This window comes from Littorina saxatilis, linkage group LG1 (assembly GCF_037325665.1).
Source record: "Littorina saxatilis isolate snail1 linkage group LG1, US_GU_Lsax_2.0, whole genome shotgun sequence".
NCBI lineage: Eukaryota > Metazoa > Mollusca > Gastropoda > Littorinimorpha > Littorinidae > Littorina > Littorina saxatilis.
Genome location: NC_090245.1, coordinates 76,125,455 through 76,148,756, shown reverse-complemented (window position 1 = coordinate 76,148,756; position 23,302 = coordinate 76,125,455). Strand labels below are relative to the sequence as shown.

The following is a 23,302-nucleotide window of genomic DNA, read 5'->3' as shown; positions in this document are numbered from 1 at the left end:
TGCCAATTAAAATGCATATATTTTGAAATAAGGGGAATCATAACATATTTCACTGTAAAGTGTCTCACTCTAATACCTTCTGGGTTCATTGTGTATTTGGTTAAGTGAATTGCAGATAAGTTTTTTTTGAAAATGAGAGCTATACATATATTTTATTAAAACTGAAACTGGTGGAGTGAAAAACGGACCTGTTTTGAAGAAGTCGTACTAAAATCATTTATGGGCTTGAACTTCACAGTTTGCGTGTTATCTTTTAAAGAAAACCCGTTTTCATCACTAACAATGACCTAATTTACACATACATATCGGTCGGTCATAGTCGCGTTTTTTTTAGAGAGGTAGTGTACAAAATGTCGTTTTGTACGTTTAAATTACATGTCCATTATTTTAGTCATATATCAATCAATAAATAAATGCGCATACTTTTATTAAACGTTACTTTCACTTTAAGATCGCTTCTAACATTTAGAATAATTTCTGACAAATGCACGCTATGTAATAAATTGATAATATTATGGACGCCATGTGGTAAAACCGGAAGTTGAATTATTTTGCGATAGCAAAATCCTTTTACAATGGTCACTTTCCTTTTATATTAAGCTGATTTTTAACGTTATGGGTAAAAATCGAACAGATTGAACCAAATTATCCTTTTTCAAGCCTGTGTATGTGTAAACTCTTTTTTGCTTCGACCCGGTTCGGTTTTCGGAGTTGATTCAAAATCATCCATTATGTATCTTATGTGACTGTTGTTTTCCTCGGTAAATTAACAATTGTTGATGTAAAATAATTCTAGCTGTGAGAATAAACAATTTTCAAGATGTTTTTGATTGCGGTTTCAACCAGGCGTTCAGTTAGCTATACATATCGATTGAGAAAATGGCATTTCCAGGCCTGTTTTGTCGTCCGCATGTTATACAGATGTTGTTAAAAATAAAACTGTGTATACGAATTAGGAATTTTACTTGCTGTCTGATGGCAAAAATCTTTAGCTTTCGTTTAAGGTATAATTTGCTTATATCCGTATGCAGTCAAGCGGTACATGACGCGGTTTTTTGTAACCTACCCCCTGCGTCATGGCTGCATTTTTGCAGAATATGGGTCATGCTACAAAAACGCTTCTCATTCTTAGGTGGTTGGATTTAGCCATTTGTCGTTTACCGAACTGTGGCTGCAAATAAAACGAACTTTCCAAAAAACATAATATCTAATGTGACCACCAAAAGTAACCTTTCCACTATAGCCAGCCAGGTGACTAAAACGCGTCCATGTGTGTGTGCGTTCAATCGTAACAAAATAAGGATAAAGTCGATCGATACATAAATTATATTTGTATTTTTCACCACAATATGACATTTTACACAGATCGAGACTGACTGTCTCGATCAATGTTAAGTTTTATATTTTAGTGAAAAATTCAAATAACACATTACAAGTTTGTTCGTTAATGTTATTTACAACATTTAAAAATGAAATTTCAATGAGAGATTCAAAAGTTATTGCATTGTATTCTGCATAATTCCATGAATCCAAAAATATACAGATATGTCATGTTTACTTACACATTTTGGGCGGGGATGTAGCTCAGTCGGTAGCGCGCTGGATTTGTATCCAGTTGTATCCAGTTGGCCGCTGTCAGCGTGAGTTCGTCCCCACGTTCGGCGAGAGATTTACTTCTCAGAGTCAGAGTCAACTTTGTGTGCAGACTCTCCTCGGTGTCCGAACACCCCCGTGTGTACACGCAAGCACAAGACCAAGTGCGCACGAACAAGATCCTGTAATTTATGTCAGAGTTCGGTGGGTTATAGAAACACGAAAATACCCAGCATGCTGCCTAAATGGCGGGGTAAAAACGGTCATACACGTAAAAGCCGTGGGAGTTTCAGCCCATGAACGAACAAACAAACAAACAAAACTTACACATTTTAAGAAAATTTGTTTATGCAAATTAGGTCATATGACTCGCTGAAACCGGCTCAACCCGTCTCGGTCTTCGAGTTTTGGCTAGCCAAGCTTTGCTAGTCTCGATGATGACTTATCCCAGGTTTTCAGTATTAATTGTCTTTTCTTAGTTTCAGGCCGACATATTGACTAAATGTTTTGACATCGCTTCACGCGACTTGTTTTTTCTTGCGCTCTCAACTATAGGCCCTACTTGTATATGTGTCGTTGCCACTGAGACCGCCGTTATTTGCATTTAACTGTCGCGAGCTCCCCCCTCGGATGGAATTTACACGACGAAACTACACCGCCGAGCAAATTAAAGACAGGCTCTCTTTTTTTAAACCCTCGGCGACAGCGTGTGTGCAGAGTTTTGTGTTGGCTTAACAACGAAATGCTTACTATCCCATCAACGTCCGCAGTTTGTGAACGGAGCGCTCGCTTCAATTAAGTCCTGACCGTCAGTTTAAAGAAATTATATCTAACAAGAAAAACTCTCAAATCGCCCCAAGAGCTATACAGTTCAGGTTGGGAGTTGTAATTATGGGACCACACACCAGGAATACATTAAAATAAACGTTTGAGCGATGAATTAATCAAATTGAAAACGGCTGTGTTTTGAGTGGGCATCCCAGACTATAATTCTCATTGGGACGTTCTTTGAGCGAGTCATAATTTTCGTCCCACCTTTCGACCCTGAGTATTTCATGCACTATTCCAAGATATACTTATATGAAATTGAGCCGAGCGCTACAGAGTACATTTTGGGAGTTGAATAGATGACAATACACACGAGAAAGGTCTTAGAATTAGTGTTTGAGCGTTCTATTGTTCAAATCTGAATGCTGTGTTTGGTAGTCATTGCAAACCTTGATATTCCCCAACCGACATTGTGTCTGTTTCTGTTGTTCGGAGCGTTTTAGCGCTGTATGGCACGGAATTTGCATGCGTAAGCTAGACTGTACATTTGACTTCCTTTATCCAACGGTCTTGATCTACTTTGACGAATGGGCATCTATGAAAACCAAATAAGTAATGATGACGACCGGAAGTCCTGACTACTGACAGGACAGCTGGGCGATGCAAACCGCTCGCTGATTAAAATTCATTTAATTATTTGGCATAGTTTCGTTGCCGTTTTCAAAACATTATTGCAGGTGTTTCTAAATTACCGTAAAGCGAATGTCCTTTGATCTTTTCAGGGTCCAAATCGTAAAAAAAACTCTCCAAAATGGCGGCTTAGACACTATATCTTTAACCTTTTTGAATAGCGGGTTTCACCCATGGGACTGCATCGGAGAAGGAATGAATGACATGTATTGAGGTATTCATTTGGTGACTTTTCTCTCTCCACGATAATGCAGTGTAAGCCTACAGTACAGGCGGATCCACTAGACTATGACTACTATAGCTATAACTTCATTTTCTTGTTTCGTCTGTTGCAACAACGCATAGTGTACGGGCCTGCTATGACAGTTCGTACGTTTCCTCGGATGCAGTAATTATTGCGGACATCATGTTGTGTTATGCTGCTAACGAAGGCCCGGAAAATCAATGTACTCTACACTGGAAGGCAACGCTACAGCAACGCTTGCATTTTAATAGAGGGATTATTGACAAGTATCGTGGATTGTATCGCAGGCACATTAGAGGGACACAATGATTGCTGATGTAGTCTGATACGACACATTGAACATAGTTCTTATTTACACAAGCATCTCTCTCTCTACAGGTACTGCGTATCTAATGAGTCCAATCATTCCGTGTAACAAACAAACAAACACACACACAAAAACAAATAAAAACAATAAACAAAGAAAGAAAGAAAGAAACAAACAAAAACAACAAATAAAAAACAATAAACAAAACCAAACAAAAAGCAAACAATAAAGAAACAAACAAACCAACCAACAAACCAACCAACAAACCAACCAACCAACCAACCAACCAATCAACCAACCAACCAACCAACCAACCAACCAACCAACCAACAAACAAACAAACAAACAAACAAACCCCCTAGCCCAGGGAGATTATGTCGGCGCGGTCCAACCTGTGATCTTCTTCTGGTTCTGCGTTAATGGGCTTCATGTGATCTTCTTTTGCTTTTGCGTTCATGATCTTCATCATGCGTTCATGCGTTCTGCTTCTCCATCGTTTACACGCGCCACCTCTAAGATTTGATTTTCTTCGGCAAATTTGCCGTCATCATCATTCAATTTTCTGAATTGTTTTGCCATCCTGGGCACCATCTTCCCCCCATAGAAAACAAGTTCGGCAATTATGCTGTAATGATGGCAAAATGTCCGTCCATTTTGAATAAGTTCCGTCGTTTCTCCGACTGCCAACACCAAACGACATCCCTGTGTTGCGACATCCCTGTGTTGCGACATCCACCCAAAACCGGCTCAAACGGAGCAGTTTTGTACACGAGAGCAAGAGACTTTCTCGACAGTACAGGGAAGTCCTCCCACAGAACACTCTACCTCTGACTCAAGAAGAAGAGGAAACCCCCAAGGCAACAGAGAAACCAGGCATCCAGATCTGCACCAGTGTTCCACATGTTACCTCAGGAGAAGATCAGAATGACACAGCTCGACAGGCACTCACCTTAGCCCTGATCGATGAACAGTACCCAAAAGAGGCGTGGATCCATGTATACACCGATGGATCAGCAACTAACGCCGTGCTCAATGGAGGTGCTGGCATTCTGATCCAGTTCCCTGGGGGACATACAGCTACATCCAGCGTTGCCACTGGCAAACAATGCACTAACTATAAAGCAGAAGCAGAAGCTCTCATGCAGGCCGCCTCCTTGGTTCAGGACTCCGCAGACCCTTGCTACCAAGTTGTCTTCCTCTCGGACGCCCTTTCATTCCTTCAGGCCCTAGAGAACGACAAACTCCCACAGCTGGCCAAAGCATTACAGATGGTCAGACAAACCAGAAGAGTTGTCCTCCAGTGGATACCAGCACACTGTGGGATACCAGGAAATGAAAGGGCAGATGAGCTGGCGAAAGAAGGAGCCGTGGAAGACCAACCTGAAAACAGTGTCAGCTTTAGTGAGCAGAAGACAATCATCAAGGCATTGATGAGGCCAAGGACAAACAGAGATGACTACCACACAATGTCCAGAGAGCAGCAAGCCAACCTCATCAGGCTGCGTACTGGCCACAACAGGCTCAATGCTCACATGAACCGAAAGTTCAAGCTGGCGCCATCACCAACCTGTGCCTGCGGTCAAGAAGACCAAACAGCGGAACACATCTTACAGCGATGTCCCTTACTAGATGAGGAACGAAAAGAAGTGTGGCCGTCACCAACTCCCTTGCAGACCAAACTATACGGCAGTCAACAGGAGTTGGAGAAAACGACATTTATCACCAGTGCTGGACTGATCGTGTAACCTCTGCGAACGCCAAGAAGAAGAAGAAGAAGTTGCGACATCCCTGTGTTGGGTTGTCCTTGTGCATTTCATTTGACTCATTATTTGTTTCCCAAATGGTGTCCGGTAGTTAGCCGCCACGCGACGAAGGCAGTGAGCATTCCCATTCAGTAAAAAGCGATAATGAGTATTCATTATCAGTACTATGTTTTATCGGTCGCTCAGTGACGACTGTAGGGTATTGGCGTGTTTACAGTGTATGCGTGTGTGTGCGTTTGGAAGTATTTTCTACTGTGGAGTACTAGGTTGTATACATGCAGAACTGGGAGAAATGAAAAAGAGACGGACTGCAAGGTGATATAACTGCACATACTCACGCAGACACAGGTACACATAGCCTGACAGGCACACAAACAGACACACAAAACAGCAGACAAGAAGACAGGCAGAAAAATATACTGACTGGGCACGAACGCTTTGACATGGGGAAGGGGATGCGAAGAGAGAGAGAGAGAGAGAGAGAGAGAGAGAGAGAGAGAGAGAGAGAGAGAGAGAGAGAGAGACAGAGAGAGACAGAGACAGAGAGACAGACAGAGAGACAGAGAGAGAGAGAGAGACAGAGACAGAGACAGAGACAGAGACAGAGGCAGGCAGGCAGACAGACAGACAGACAGGCAGAGACATTTGCCGTTGAAACACACGCAGGAACAGACTCAAAGGCACCATTTTGGTTATTTTTTCTCTGTGTGTCTGTGTGTCTGCCTGTGTGTCTGTATGTCTGTGTCTTGTTTTCTTAAACATTCTTCCAATGGCCAATACTAAAACGACACCAAAATGCGCATGTTACAGCCAGTTACCTTCGAACTTTGACTTCACTGCACCATTATGCACACATTACACAATCTGGACCAATGCTACTGTCACAGTGTCTTGACCTACATGTAGATCTATAGGTTGGATGAAGGACTTATCGAGAGGAATGGTGAGTGCAGGGGCCTCTATCAAAATAATTAAGTTTTTGCCTTTGAAACGTGTCGAAACATCTGGCGTTTTATCTTTTTAATTTTTTATTTATTTGCCAAGCACATCATTGTGGGGCTTTTAATCAATAACATGCATCCGTCTACAATGTATCATCATTCATCCTTCAACATGTATAATAAATATGTAAATGGCAAGTATACAAGACATATATATATATGAATTCGGCTGGCGGCATTCGTGGCGTGCGGTCACGTTTTTTTCGTCGCTCCGGTACACAGCAGTTATGGAAAGCCGTTTGGCTCATAACCATTACACGTGTAAAAAATGATTAGTACACGTGTAATAAATAATTAATACACGTGTAATTAATGATTAATACACGTATAATAAAAATGTCATACACGTGTACGAAATGATTAAATACACGCGTAATAAACATTTCTTACACGTGTATTTAATCATTTCTTACACGTGTATGAAATATTTATTACACGTGTATTTAATCATTATGCTATTCCATAGCATAAGAAAAAAGATAAATTACACGTGCAATAAGAAATAAATACACGTGTATTAATCATTTATTACACGTGTATTTATGATTTATTACATGTGTAATGGTTATGAGCCAAACGGCTTTCCATACATTATGCTATTCCATAGCATAAGAAAAAAAGATAAGTTACACGTGCAATAAGAAATAAATACACGTGTATTAATCATTTATTACGCGTGTATTTATGTTTTATTACACGTGTAATGGTTATGAGCCAAACGGCTTTCCATACAGTTGTCACATACTCTTCGCGACCTATTTCGTCGTATGATCACCGAATGTGTTAGCTTTGTTTTTTCCTTTCTTCTCTTCTCTCGTTTGAAATACCATGGCCTCGGGTGTCAACCCTGTTTTTCTGAAAAGAAGAGACATTCCCCTGTCTGACAGTGACAGTGTTTCTGTGCTTGAAGTGTGTTTGGCTGCCGAAAGAGTTTCTGGACGAGAAAGTGTTCTCGGAGCTCAAGAGATTCGGGGGCTGTGGAGGATTTACGCAGCCACCAGAGAAGCACGCAACACTCTGCTTGTTCAAGGTTTGAGTTTGAGGAACGTCGCCATAAAGGTATGTGGTGAAAACCCTTTTTCGTTGCGTGACAATCTCGGCATTGAAAAGCCATCTACTAAAGTTTTCATTGACAATCTCCCTCTCTCGGTAGCCGACTCTGAGATCGAAAACTCAGTTGTCAGTCTCGGTTGCGAGCTCCGTTCTGCTGCACACTACCTTCCTCGGCACGGACTTCTGTTCCCAATGGTAAACAGCGGCGGTGAAAATGCTTACAATCATGGTTTTCTCGAGAGGGACAGGGGCTCCGTTCCGAAATCGTTTTAAAAACTATTTCATCTTATTCCTTGTCGGTTCCTGATTCCAAAAACATATAGATATGATATGTTTGGATTAAAAACACGCTCAGAAAGTTAAAACGAAGAGAGGTACAGCAACAGAGAGCTGCTAGAGACAAAGATGGAAAATTGACTCGTTTTCTGACCGGGGGTCGTTTTGTTACATTTAGTCAAGTTTTGACTAAATGTTTTTAAATGTTTTAACATAGAGGGGGGAATCGAGACGAGTGTCGTGGTGTATGTGTGTGTGTGTGTGTGTGTGTCTGTCTGTCTGTCTGTGTGTGTATATGTGTAGAGCGATTCAGACTAAACTACTGGGCCGATCTTTATGAAATTTGACATGAGAGTTCCTGGGTATGATATCCCCGGACGTTTTTTTCATTTTTTCGATAAATACCTTTGATGACGTCATATCCGGCCTTTTGTAAAAGTTGAGGCAGCACTGTCACACCCTCATTTTTCAATCAAATTGATTGAAATTTTGGCAAAGCAATCTTCGACGAAGCCCGAGGTTTGGTATTGTATTTCAGCTTGGTGGCTTAAAAACTAATGAGTGAGTTTGGTCATTAAAAACCGGAAACTTGTAATTAAAATTATTTTTTATTAAACGATCCAAAAACAAATTCATCTTATTCTTCGTCATTTTCTGATTCCAAAAACATATATATATGTTATATTTGGATTAAAAACAAGCTCTGAATATTAAAAATATAAAAATTATTATCAAAATTAAATTTCCGAAATCGTTTTAAAAACTATTTCATCTTATTCCTTGTCGGTTCCTGATTCCAAAAACATATAGATATGATATGTTTGGATTAAAAACACGCTCAAAAAGTTAAAACGAAGAGAGGTACAGTAAAGCGTGCTATGAAGCACAGCGCAATCGCTACCGCGCCAAACAGGCTCGCCACTTTCAATGCCTTTTGCACTAGCGGCGGACTACGTTCAGTTTCATTCTGTGAGTTGCACAGCTTGACTAAATGTAGTAATTTCGCCTTACGCGACTTGTTTTCATTACTGTGCCCCCTGTCCCTCTCGAGAAAACCATGATTGTAAGCATTTTCACCGCCGCTGTTTACCATAGGGAACAGAAGTCCGTGCCGAGGAAGGTAGTGTGCAGCAAATGTTTGTTGGATGGGCACCATGTGTCAGTGTGCGAAAATGAAGTAGTTTGCAGAGAGTGCAGATTACCAGGTCACAGACGTGGCAGTCCTGACTGCCAGACAGCCACCGAGAAAAACTCTGAAACCGAAACTGCGACAAGACACGAGCCGGCGCAAACCGAAAAGTCTTTTGAAGCTGAAACTACAACAGACGAGCCGGTGCAAACCTGTGACAGGGCTCCGTCCTCCACCACCAACCTCTTCGCCGCCCCCGACTTTTTCGCGAATTTTCGACCGTCTGTTCGTACACCGAGGAGTGCTACGCTGTTGGCAGGATCGCGAAGCCGCTCGGAATCTGTGAAGAGACACCGATCATAGGACCGCAACCGTGATTTTTTTCTCTCAGCCTCAGAAACAGCAGAAGTGCGCTGATGTTAACAAATCACCAGCCAACGTCGACAATGTCAACAAAGAACAAAACACCAAAGAAACCGAGACGGGATGATTATGTCCCTTATTGAGAAGATTTCTTCCCCCTTACGACTACTGCATGTTTAATGGACTGTGATTTCTGGCCATTGCGATTTGGATGCGAGTTGGAACTACCACATAGCTTAAACTTTCTTCTCTTCTTATTTTTCTGTGTGATCTCTGTGCTGCTGATGGCGACAGAGGGCGATGTGCCGACTAGAAAAGCGAAAAGGGGTTTGGTATTTTCGACAAGCAAGGAACATAAGAAACACAGATTCGCGGATGGACGGATTGATGAAGATGATAGTGAACTGTGTATACTGAACACTGAGGAAATAAATAAAAGCGTGATGAGCAAAGTGACGGAGGCTCTGGGAAAAGTTGACAACCCTACAGTAAATCAGTTGCTTCCAGCACTCGTCACGGCCGTGGCGGTGGCGGTGGCAGAAGCCAAGAAGATGACCGCACAAGGCATTATCAACAGCAGAGGAGATTCATCTGCCCGCGAACTTAGACTCAAAAGCATGGTTACGAAACTAACGTACGACAACGACCGGCTTGAGCAGTACAGTCGGCGTGAGACTGTGAGAATTACTGGCGTGAAAGGTGAAGAAGACGAAACCATGGAAGCAGTAGAAGAAAAAGCAAAGAAAATCTTCGCTGACATCGGTGTCACCATCAAAGAGGAAGACATCTCCAACGGTGCACGCCCCATACTCGTCCGCTTTATCTCCAGGAGAAAGCGACGCGAGGTGATGATGGCGAAGAAGCAGCTGAAGCAAAAGGAGAACTACAAAGGCGTTTATATCAACGACGATCTGACTCCCCTTCGCGCCAGGCTGCTGGCTCTAGTGAAGAGGACGGAGGGAGTGGAGAGGGCGTGGGTTGTGGAGGGGCGCATCCTCTGCCTCCCGAACGACCCCAAGGACAAGCCTCCGCCTCCCCCCCAGCGCCCAGTCGTCATTGAAAACCCAGACGACCTGTTCAGCAAGCTGGGGGTTGAGTGCGTCGACTTCGCAGCGCTAGGCCTTCCATACCTGGCAGACTGGGATGACGAGGACTAGGGGTGCCCCAGGGTGTCAGCAGGGTGTTGCTCTGATCAGTTAGCACCCGTGTTCACAGACATTTTTAATGAGTCCTTAGAGAAGCATTCTGTCCCCCGCTGTTTTAAGTCGTCGGTGATAGTCCCTGTCCCCAAGAAACCCCGTGTCGCCCAGCTTAATGACTACCGCCCAGTCGCACTCACATCAGTGGCCATGAAGGTTTTTGAGCGGATCGTTCTGTCCTACTTAAAGGCATGCACTGGTGCCTCACGTGACCCTCTCCAGTTCGCTTATCGGGCAAACAGATCGGTTGAGGACGCTGTAGCGCTAGGTCTGTTCCACATCCTGCGTCATCTGGAGAAGCCACGTTCATACGCTAGAATCTTATTTCTCGATTTTAGTAGCGCTTTTAATACAATTATCCCCCACATGCTGTTTGACAAGCTGTCAGCCCTGAACGTACATCCGTCCATCTGTCATTGGGTTTTAGACTTTCTCTTAGACCGTCCACAGGTAGTCAAGGTGAACGGTTCATACTCTGGCTCAGCCACGCTGAACACAGGGGCACCCCAGGGGTGTGTGCTTTCTCCACTTTTATTCACACTTTTCACGAACGACTGTGTATCATCAGATCCATCTGTGCTGGTTCTGAAGTTTTCAGATGACACGACAGTTGAGGGGCTGATTTCCAACGATGATGAAAGTGTGTATAGAGAGGAGGTGGAACAGTTGGTTGGCTGGTGCTCTGACAACAACTTAGAGCTCAATGTCTCTAAAACCAAAGAAATGATTGTAGATTTTAGAAAGAACAAACTCGCACTCACCCCTTTAGAGATCAACGGTGTAAGTGTTGAGCAGGTCGACTCCTTTAGATTTTTAGGCACAATCATCTCGAGCGACCTCACATGGGACAAAAACACAGAGCCCATTATCAAGAAGTGTCAGCAGAGGCTTCACTTCCTTAGACAGCTGAAGAAATTTAGACTGAACCAAGCCATCCAAAAGCAGTTCTATAGGGCCACTGTAGAAAGCATTCTGTGTTTTTCAGTCACCGTGTGGTTTAGCGGTGCCAGTGCTAGGAACAAGGAAGAGCTGGAGCGCATTGTCAGACAAGCGTCTCGTATTGTGGGTTGCGAACTTCCGTCAGTCGCCTCACTGTACAGCTCACGTTTAGCAAAGAGAGTTAGGGGTATAGTGGCAGACTCATCTCACCCAGCCATCCATCTGTTCGAGCTCCTCCCGTCAGGCAAGCGCTTCTGCGCTCTGAAGAGCAGGACTTCTCGTTTCAGAAACAGTTTCTTTCCTGAGGCAGTCCTTGCGGCCTCAATGGTGGATCGTTCTTAGATCTGTTAGATCTGTGATATGTGTCAGTTAAAGTTTTGAAATGGATCGAGTATCCTTAAATGAAATATCTTAATAGATGTAAGGGTTGTGTCCTTTAAATAACTGTGTTAGCATGTACTCGGATTTATTATATTGATGACTATATTTTTAGATATGATTTTTAGGGAATTCATTTATCTTTATCCATGCAACCTGTGATTACTCCTGTCAAATTGGTGCTAAAAGAACAACCAGTCCGTTTTGAACTGTCTTGTTGGTGTACACACGTAAATAGGCCCAGTGAAATTGAACACTTTATCTGTACATAGTTATTATGATATATGCGTGTGGAAGGAGTGTGAAGTTTTATGCATACACCATAACAAAATCCTGTGCTTTGCATTTGGTAAATAAACTGTTTGACTTGACTTGACTTGACTTGACTTGACTTGACTTACCAGAACGCCGACGACACAGCCTCTGCCCGCGAGCCACGTCCCTACGCGTGGTGCCAGACGAACAGGTTGGTTACGGAAATAGCGGTAGTGATACATGTAGCAGAAAGAACGAGGTAGAAGATCAAAAGCAGACATTTGACATGTGTTTTTATAATGAAAAGAAAGAAAAGTATGAAAAACAGAACAGTGGTGAACGAAAAGGGGAGGTGGAAAAAGAAAATCAGACTTGGGTGAAAGACGAACATTATTTTATCAGGTGTCAATCCAGTGAAAGGAAGAAGGTGTGTGACCCACCTAAAGAACCAGTAAATGACAATCAGAATGATATGGATGTATTTAGTGGCAAACATAGTATTATGTGTGGTGCCGAAAGGGAGAGACATAAGACCGCGCCGTGCGCAGAAAGTGTGTCACACAGCCAGCCTGCGAGGTTCTGCTCGGCCGGGCACAGTGGGCCAGTCCCACTACGGCGACAGGGAGAAACAAGCAAGGACGTGAAAGAAAACGTGAATGCGTGTGTGTGTGAGGAAAAAGAATGCTGTGAACGCGAGCGGGTGAATGTTGAAAACGCACTTCGCATGAATGACTTTCAGTCTTCTCTGTATTGCAATCGTGTTCAAAACAATGTTGAATGTGCTGATTTATTGCATGCTGGTTGTAATGAACCTGCCATTTGTGATGGTAATAGTAACACATGTGACATAGAACAAGAACAAGAATTCAATGTTACTGCAACTAATTGTGTGTATGATCGGGAACAGGCGCATGACACTAGTCCTATACGAGCTGATATTGTGTGTGATCAGGGACAGGTACATGATGTAAATATTTTAAGAAATGATAGTGTTGCGTGTGATTACAAAGGATCCGAGCTATCGTGCATTGCGTTGAATGTTGGTGGCGTATTATCTAAATTAAAACACCCAGATTTTCTGAAGCTAATTTGTAAATATGATATTATTGCCCTATCCGAGAGTAAGTTGGATGATATTGACACAGTTGATGTTCCGGGTTATGTGTCCCTCTATAAAAACAGAAGCAAGTTTAAACGTAAATCAGGAGGAATTTTGTTGTTAGTCAAGGATGATATTGTACAGTTTATTACAGTATATGAAACTAAAGAAAGAAAATCCAAGGTTGATGTTTCCATAAGAAAATATTATACGTTTTGTGAGGCAGAATTATGTGAAAATATGATGTTTTTTAAATTCAGTAAGGAGTTTTTAAAACAAGATATACTTTTTGGCGCTGTGTACATTCCCCCAGAAGGTTCACCATATGTGAATAAGGATGTTTATACCGAATTATACGATGCATTCCTCACTATTGAACATGAAGGCGCGTGCTTACTTGGAGATTAACAGGATTACTTATAGATACCACTGAAGATTTATTTGATGTTGATTTTGGTATGCCCTGTGAAACACAAGATATGTGCAGAGAAAATGACGAAGGTGACAACAATTTTTATATCCCGAAGAGACATTCACAAGATGTGTTAGTAAATAATTTCGGGCATGATTTAGTGGAATTTTGTAAAACATCAGATATGGTTATTGTAAATGGTCGGGTTGGATCAGACAGAGGCACCGGGAAATTTACATGTAAAAATGTTAGTGTTGTTGATTATGTTTTGATATCAGCCAACCTGTTTCATACCATCAAAGAATTTGTTGTTATGGATTTTTGCGAAATGTTCTCGGATGTTCACTGCCCCTTGGTAATTAAGCTTGATTGTATTTTTGGACACAATGTTTTAAGTCATGATTGTGATGATGAAGTTGGGAACGAAGTGCATGCTTGTAATGTAGCAGAACATTTCGAAGGAAGACCAAAATGGAAAGCAGAATTGGAAACTGATTATATCTGTGGTCTGGAAGATTCATCGATAAACGATATTGATTTACAATTAGATAACTTGTTAGTATTTAAAGAAAATGTTTCTGTTGACGAAGTTAATAGAGTTGTTTTAGAAGTTAATAATATATTGAAGAGTAGTGCACAGAAGATAGGGTTATTTAAACGAAATAATTTTGGTAAGAAACAGTATAAAAGGAAAACCGAAAATTGTCCATGGTTTAATGTTACATGTGAGAAAAAGAGAAAGTCCTTTTTTAAAGCAAAAAATGTACATAGAAGAATGAAGACTGCCTTTTCGCGTGAGCTCCGCACCAAAACAAGTCGAAGTTATAAACAGGAAGTAAATAAGCAATTTAAAAAATATCAAGCAGACCTTGTTAAAAAAATTAAAAACCTAAAAAGCCAAGATCCAAAATCGTATTGGAAGATTATTAATGGAACACTAAGAGAAAAAAAATGAAGAATTACCAAAAGTCTCTTCTGACGTTAAAGGATAACGCTGATTTAAATTGTATGATAACAGAAGATGAAGTTTTAAAAGCAGTTAAAAAACTAAAGAATAATAAAGCCTGTGGAAATGATCAAATTATAAATGAGTTTTTGAAAGCTTCTGCTGGGAAGTTGATTAAAGTATATACAAAGCTGTTTAATGTAATTCTTTGTTCTGGACACATGCTCGACGAATGGTCTGTTGGACTTTTACGCCCCTTGTATTTATAGGGAGATGCTGAAGACCCAGCAAATTACAGAGGTATAACCCTGACGAGCTGCTTTGGAAAGTTATTTACCAGTGTTCTGAATAATAGGCTATAAACTGATTATTTTGATGAGTATTCAGTCATTGGTGAAGAACAAGCTGGTTTTCGAGCAGGTCATTCAACCCTCGACCACATTTTTACTTTACATAGTATTATTGATTACTTTCTATCAAAGAGAAAAAGGTTATATTGTCAAATTTAAACATTTATTTGAATTAACAAAGAAACGAAAGTTATTGAATTTAATATTTTATTAAGAGTATTTTGAAAGAGTTCTGATTATTTGATCACGTGTTTTTTTTTTATTAAAACAAAAACAAACACAGAAACATATACATTCCTGTAAAAAAAAGTATGATTACAATTATTTTGTTATGAATTAAGCTTGATTCATTTTCGGTTAATTAGAAGTGTTGTGTCTCATTAATACATATATCTTTTTTGTCGTGTTTATTGCAATTTTTATTTTATTCATGTAACCCTAGGGGTTTTTGAAATAAATATTGACTTGACTTGACTTGACTTGACTACTAAAACATATTAATATTTTAATATGGAAAATTTACAAATATTGTCCTTAAATGTTCGAGGATTGAGAAATGTTACTAAAAGGAAAAAACTATTTAGTCGACTGAGAGAAGGAAGGTATGACGTAATTTGTATTCAGGAGTCTTATATTAGGCCTAAAAAAAAAATAGGTGTGGTTACGGTAACCCGACCTACCCTATTTTTAGGGGCCGATCCTATAACTTTTTATTACATTTGTCACAAAAAACAAAAAACAAAACGAGTGCAAAAAACGCAACGAAAGCGAAAGCGCCCGAGTCGCACACTTATTTCCCTGTCAAGTAGGTTTAATTTGTACACATTAGAAAAAAAAGTTAAAAAAAAAAAAAGTGATTGCCTACCTACCTACCCTATTCTTTTTGGCTATGTTACCGTAACCACACCTATTTTTTTTTTTTGGCCTTACACAGGCAGACGTAGCAACGTGGAAAAAAGAATGGGGAGGTGAATTAATCTCGACTGAAGGAACAAAGCACTCGAAGGGTCAACTTATTCTTGTAAGAAAGCAGTTTTCCTTCGATTGGTCCATCGAGTGTCAGCATGAACGAATTGTATCCATAAACCTGTCTATTAATGGAAAAGAAACAACTATTTTTAATGTGTATGCTCCAAGCACTTTCAGAGAAATGAAAATATTTTTTGCTGTTCTTACTGAAGAGATCAACAAAAGTAATTCGATGATTAAAATAGTTTGCGGTGATTTTAACAGTGTTAGAGATAATAACCTTGATATCATTAGTGGATAAAAACACCCTGCCGCACATGTCAAACTTTTCAACTCTTTTGTCGAACAGTGTGGTCTAAATGACGTCTGGCGTATTTTTAATCCCGAGACTAGGGAATATACATGGTCCAAAATAAATATTAACAAGTTTATAGCCAGACGGTTAGACTATATTTTTACAACGGAAGAGGGAATGGACACAGTGATCGAGACTAATTTAATGTCTGTCCCAACATCCGACCACAGAGGTGTATGTATTACACTAAAACTCTCTAACGGCAAGAAAGGACCGGGTTATTACAAATGTAATAATCTACTCTTGAAAGATAAGCAATATGTGCACAAAATTAATAGTGTAATTGACACTTACCTTGATGAAAATAAGCAGGAGAACCCTGAACAAAAATGGGAATTATTAAAAATAAAAATAAACGAGGAAACGATCCGATTCAGTAAGCAACGTGCAGTTTTCAATAAAAATAAGCAGATTGACACGTACAATAAACTTGAATCTTGTGAATCCGATCTTGCTAGGGAACCTGATAACGTCACTTTACTAAGAAAACGTGAAGAACTTAAAATTCACTTAAATTCACTTTGAAATTCATGAACAAGAGCAATTGAAGAGCGCACAAACGAGATCTCGAATTAAATGGATTGAGGAGGGGGAAAAGAACACCAAGTTTTTCCTCAATCTAGAAAAAGTACGGGCAAATGCAAAACTATTTCCGAATATTGAATTGGAGAATGGAGACAAGATACATGACCAATTTGAAATTTTAAAAACACAAAAAGAATACTATGCAAACCTCTATAGCCGTGAAATAAACATACCTGATCCGGTTGTATCTAACAATGTTGACAACTTCCTTGGCGAGTGCGAACTTCCTAAATTAAGTGAAGACGAAATGCAACAATGTGAAGGTATAATTACCATTGAAGAAGCCTCCAATGCTCTTAGGATGATGAAAAACGGGTCTTCGCCCGGTCTGGATGGTCTGACTACTGAATTTGTTAAAATATTTTGGTGTAAACTGAAGGATGTAATTGTGCAATCCTTTAATTACTCTTTTGATCATGGTTCTTTGTCCTACACCCAAAGGGCAGCAGTATTAACCTTATTGCATAAGGGAAAAGATCTGCCAAAAAACAAACTTACAAACTGGCGACCCATCTCACTGACAAACACTGATTACAAAATTTTAGCCAAGTCTCTTGCAAATCGACTGAGCAAAGTAATAAATAAAGTGGTCAATGAGGACCAGGTCGGTTATATGAAAGGAAGGCATGTCTCATCCACTATAAGAACTATAGACGATGTGATTGAATATTGCAGAATTAATAGGAAACCTGGGATTTTATTAGCCTTGGATTTTCAAAAGGCATTCGACAGTATATCCAAAAAATATATGATTTGTGCATTTCGTAAATTTGGCTTTGGAAAAGATTTTATACAATGGGTAAATGTGTTGTTTAATGAAACCAGAAGTTGTATTGTGTACAATGGGTGGCTGTCGGAAAACTTTGATGTAAAATGTGGCATTAGACAAGGATGTCCGTTCTCACCGATGGCATTTATTATTGGTCTGGAATTTCTGGCTATACGATTTAGGCAGAGCAATGAAGTAAAAGGCCTTAATGTAACTTGTAGAAATATTTTAAAAATTCTATTATACGCCGATGATATCACTTTGTTTTTGAGAGACGCGGATGACGTTACAATGGTTCTACAGATTATAGACGTATTTTCGGAGGTGTCAGGCTTGTGCTTGAATAAGCTAAAGTCTGAAGCAATGGGAATTGGATCAAGTAAAAATATCAATTTTAATTTTGAGGTAAAATGTGTTCGGCAGATTAAAATATTAGGAGTAAACTTTAACAGCGAGAAAAGCGCATCCGAAATTGAACTAAACTGGTCAAGTAAAATTGATAAAATTAAGCAAAGCATCTTTACTTGGGAAAAAAGGAACCTGGGCATTCCTGGAAAAATTTGCATTATCAAAACTTTTCTGCTCTCGCAGTTAGTTTACTTAATGCAATATATTTGTATCCCTGACAAAGTGCTGCAGGAAATAAACACAATATTATATCGTTTTTTGTGGAGGAAAAAAGACTGTAACAAAAAAGCATTTGGAAAAGTAAAAAGAGTTGTTTTAAATAGCAGTACCGAAAAGGGTGGTATTGATATGATAGACGTCAAAACGATGCAAAACTCCTTCTTATGTCAATGGTTAAGCAAACTCTCATCTGGCAACCTTTCATGCAAATGGACATGGATCCCAAACAAATATTTTGAAGGGTTCGGTTGTGGCTTTGCCTGCTTTACTACAGCTATTCGACCGTCTAAGTTTAAGGGAATTGGAAGAATAAAATCGATATTTTGGACAGCTGTTGCTCGAACATGGTTAGAACATAATACAATTTCTCAGAACGATTGCGTGCAAGACAACTGCTTATGGAACAATCCAAGTATAAGTTATCAAAATAACGTTCTGTATTATGAGAACTGGGCCCGGTCAGGCATTACGTATGTAGGAGACATGTTAGGTAATCACGGTATCAAGTCCTATCCCGCTATCCAAGCAAGTGTTTACGCTTCACCTGGCCTCTACTTGGAATATATTGTAGTTCGATCAGCAGTATCTGAATATATTAAGAAAAGCAATTATGATCCTAACCAACCTGTATTGAATAGACAAAACAATCTTCTTTTCAATAAAACTAGTATTAAAAGTGCCAGGCAATTCCGTGAATATATTGTTGAAGAAAAGTACACTACCCCGAGATCTATCAACTTCTGGCGTGATATGTTTGGCATTAATGTCGACCAGTCACATTGGAACCTGGCCAAAAATGTAACCCAAGAATCCAGATTAAGAGAGCTGCACTGGAAAATATTACACACGATTTATCCAACAAATGTTCTTCTGTATAAAATTGGAATACGAGATAGTGAGAGATGCCCCTTCTGTCCAACCGAAATAGATTACGTTGAACATTTTTTTGTTAATTGTAAGAAAATAAAAGTGCTATGGAGATACGTTGAACAAATTATTTATGAGAAATATAAAATAAGAATAGTCTTTGGAGTAGAACATATTTTGTGTGGTTATATTAATGGTGCTGACTCAATAAAATGCAAATATATAAATCACTTGATTTTGATAGGAAAGATGTGCATAAGCAAATATAGATACGGAACTCCCACTGATATTATAATAATGTTTGACAAAGAGAAACAAATACGAAACGTAGAATAGTGTATCATATGTACTTCTTTTCTGGCTTCCCTCACCGCCTCCTCTTTCTTTCGTTTCGCTAAAAGGAGAACGGCACCGGGGTAAAGGCGGAACTTACATTGTTACACTAAACACCACTTGTATGAAAAGAGAACTGTTACTAAGAAAACTTTGGCACGCTTACAATTTGCTTTTCCTCTTACTTATTGTGATTGTTACTATGTTAACTCCATTATGACACCGCCACAAACAACACTTAAGTCAACCCAAACACAGACATATGTAAGACAATAACCAACATTAAAGATGCAAGATTTTGTCCATTGTAGAAAACCACACACAATTGATAAATTTATAAAACGCCAATGAAGAAGGACGCTCAGCTGTAGAGAGAAAGAAAGAATGAAGGAAAAAGGAAAAAAAACAAAAAAACCCGTAGGGTTTCATTCTTTTCATTTATTTTTCAGCTTGAAGCGAACTGCATGCAACTGAGGCACACAAAAAAAGATAAAAAGAGAAAAAGAAAAAAAAAGAAAAAAAATACATATATATATTTATTCCCCCCTCTGCTTCTTTACCTCTGTAAACTTGTAGAGCTAGTTATTTTTCGATAAACACCCAGCAACCAAACAAATAACGACCCAGCAACAGCCTGAATCCTCGATAGCGCAATGGGTTGAGAAGCTGTTCTGCGTCGGTACTACTTTTGCGACTGAAAAGTTCCGAACGCTCTAATGTACGAAGTATACATCTCTGGAGCAAACAATACAAACATACCGCATTTAAATTAACAACTACAGGCTTGAACACATGAATCTCCATATAAAATCCATGAGTTTGGTTGTTTTCTGAATCTAGATCTGCTGTGCACAAATGTTCATCACAAGCAAATTCCCAAGGCAAGTAACTCTCATACTTTGTCTAGCGACAAGAGTAGTTCCCCTTTCAAATTTCTTTTCACTCAGTTTCTTCGACAACAGACTGCAATCCGACGGTCAGTTTTCAACAATATTTCATTTAATAAACAGATCACACGCAACCAAATGCACACATCTCATCAATTTAAACAACATAAAGCGGTTTCATACACTATTTTCCCCAGAAAACTGAACTTCATACAGTTTTTAACGTTGGAACACGGGTGCAAAAATTCGTCTGCTAGTCCCATTTGACGAAAGAACATTATCCTAAGCGATACCAAAACATATACAGAACACACAATATCTTCCTTTGCCGCCACAGCAGAATAACAGCATATCTGTGTACTTGATTTTAGTCCAAAATAGGAAAACTGACAAGAAGTGTTAACAGAATGGAATGATTTGCACGGAACTATACAACCGCGCATTAATCGATCGCCTGCGCAGGTTGACTGGTTGAGTGAATAGGATTCGATCAAACTTTCGCAAAAAAACTCCTCTTTTCTTTGAATAACTGAAGAAAGGAGGAATAAAGAGGTTACACACCTCGTCTCAGTGATTATAAAAATTATGGTCTCAGTTCGCGGTCATGAAAAAGCTCGCTAAAGCTCGCATTTTTCATGATCCGCTAACTTCGACCATTATTTTTAATAATCACTGAGACTCGGCATGTAACCTCTACATATACAACATTAGGACAAAACAGACAGACGGACATATAACATACCGTTCGCCTACAAGTAAGGCCGGAGCATAACATAACAAGCAGATTACAATACTGATAAACAGAAAAAGAGAGATAGAGAGTGTGTGTGTGTGTGTGTGTGTGGGGGTAATGAAGGTGGTGGTATCATTTATAATGTATACTCTTTTAAACGCCTCAACAAGCGCTATTTAGTGCATCAGCTCAGATATATATGGGCATGGTTGGTAAAAACAGGCGACATGGAATGATGAGAACATGGAGAGCGGGGACAATCCGTGTCTTGTAGGGAGAGACAATGAGGGAGAGAAAAAGAAGGATGATTTATGACGACGACGGCGACGGGGACGACAACTACGACTACGACGACGACGACGACGAACAAGAAGAAGAAGAAGAATGATGATGATTGGCTGATTGGCAACAAGCGGCTCTCTCATCAAAACGTCTTTCTTTACTTCCTGTACTTTCTTTCTTGATTGATTATTTGTTTAATCAGTTTGTTTGTTTGTCTGTTTGTTCGTTTCATGGATCATATATTTTCTGTCCTTAATCTCTCTTTCTTACTTTGTGTTTCTGTTCTTTTCTTCCTTGTCTCCTTTCCCTTATTTCCTTCTTCCGTTCTTCTTTCTATTAAGCGTCAGCGGGTGTATCAGCTGTATACTCGTATGTGCAGGGTTTGCTCCTTATTATTTTCAGCGGGTCCAATCGGCAAAACACGCTCCGCTCGAGGCGGGGGGCACACATATTTCCTTCTTCCGTTCTTCTTTCTATTAAGCGTCAGCGGGTGTAACAGCTGTATACTCGTATGTGCAGGGTTTGCTCCTTATTTCAGCGGGTCCAATCACTGCGGACTTCCTGGCAGCCACTGGTCTGAGGATCTAGCACGGCCACCAACATCGAACGCAGAAGAAGAAGAAGAAGCGGGTCCAATCGGCAAAACACGCTCCGCTCGAGGCGGGGGGCACACAATGTTATCTACACAGCAATGAAGTGCGCTGGACAACTATTTGAAGCACTCTAATCTCAAGCCAGCAGATCTGAATGTCAGGGCGCATGCTGAGACGTTTGCTGTCTTGACCGCACAAGTTTGCAATATCGCGACATCAGCTTTTACAGGACACAGATACAGTGAAGCAGAGGTGTACCTAGGGCGGATCGTGGCATTTATGTTTATGTGCCTGGAGAGTGTTTCAAAGTAAAGTGATTACAATTTTTTTAAATAAGAAAGGAAAAAGAGAGAGAGAGAGAGAAGTGACACGTACAGTGGTGTGCAGGCTAACAATTGCAAGCATGTTTCTGTAGATAGAGAGAGCTTCAAGTCGAATCGGGGGGAAAACAAAACAAACGACAAAAGAAGAAAATGCGCTTAAAAATCCGCTACACGCTGATGTCTGCGACAGCCGTCATCCTCGTTATCAACCTTATCATCCATCGAAATGCATCCACTTCGACCTTCACCCTGCTGAGCTTATTGTCGTTGGAAGGTGAAGGTGAGAAGGTGGATTTGGTCCGGAACAGACACCAAGGTCGTTACCATAATAACGGCACAAATCACCGTGCTACTCTAGATCTGATGCCAAAGCATCTGCGGGAGATCGCCATCGGTGGACTTCCGGTGACGATCACTGCCGAAGAGTTCCGGAAACACCCGAAGATGAAAACCGGCAATCCTTTGATCGACACATACGGAGAGAATGACGCCTTCTTGTCAGGGGAACGAGGAAGGGGTGTGACATTTGTGGATAAGGAGAAAGAAGCTGCAATGACGCTGCAGCGCGAGTTCAACATCAACGTCATGGCTTCTGACGTCATACCTCTCAACCGTATGGTGCCGGATTCCCGCCTGGACGGGTAAGTCAGGGACATTTTCATGATTTGTTAGCTTGGAAATCAGTTAATTGTTATAACAATAAGGTCATGTGGGTGGGACCAACGGTTCTTTGAGCATGGGGTTATGTTTAGTTATATTTAATGTATGAAAGTATACTATAGTCATTTGAAACACAGTGAAGGAATGAGAAACCACCGAGCTGAGCCTCGCTTACCTTGAGAACCTCTCGTACGCAGGGATATCCTTGTACAGATAGACCCTCTTGTACAGATAGACCCTCTTGCACAGATAGACCCTTTTGCAATGAACGATTTTCTTGTACAGATAGACCCTTTTGTACTGACAAATTTCTTGTACAGATAGACCCTTTTGTACTGACAGATTTTCTTGCACAGATAGACCCTCTTGCACAGAGAAGCGCGCTTGCACAGATAGACCCTTTCGTACTGAAATATTCTAAGATCTAGCCAGGCTGTAACATGGGATAAAACCATCCATCCACTTGGTCACATACTAAATACCAACACCCTGACTGCTCGCTGTGGTGAGTTGGAATTTGTTTAATGCAATTAATTCAGTAGAAATAAAAACTG

The 23,302-nt window shown here is 40.3% G+C and overlaps 1 protein-coding gene and 1 long non-coding RNA gene across 3 annotated transcripts in view; one reads left to right on the top strand and one right to left on the bottom strand.

The window, feature by feature from the left end:
• Positions 1-1,878, bottom strand: part of LOC138979579 (uncharacterized) — a 46,567-nt gene extending 44,689 nt beyond the window's left edge. Inside the window, exon 1 of one of the 2 annotated variants that reach the window (XR_011460057.1) lies at positions 1,563-1,878. This is a non-coding gene — a long non-coding RNA (uncharacterized lncRNA). The remainder of the gene's footprint in view (positions 1-1,562) is intronic. The other variant, XR_011460056.1, reaches the window with a different exon arrangement.
• A 5,279-nt stretch (positions 1,879-7,157) lies between these two features.
• LOC138979560 (polypeptide N-acetylgalactosaminyltransferase 1-like) overlaps positions 7,158-23,302 on the top strand; it is a 38,528-nt gene continuing 22,383 nt past the window's right edge. The window contains exons 1-2 of the mRNA XM_070352276.1: positions 7,158-7,425; positions 21,692-22,729. Of these exons, the coding sequence (XP_070208377.1) occupies positions 22,239-22,729 (491 nt within the window). The 5' untranslated portion in view covers positions 7,158-7,425; positions 21,692-22,238. The remainder of the gene's footprint in view (positions 7,426-21,691; positions 22,730-23,302) is intronic.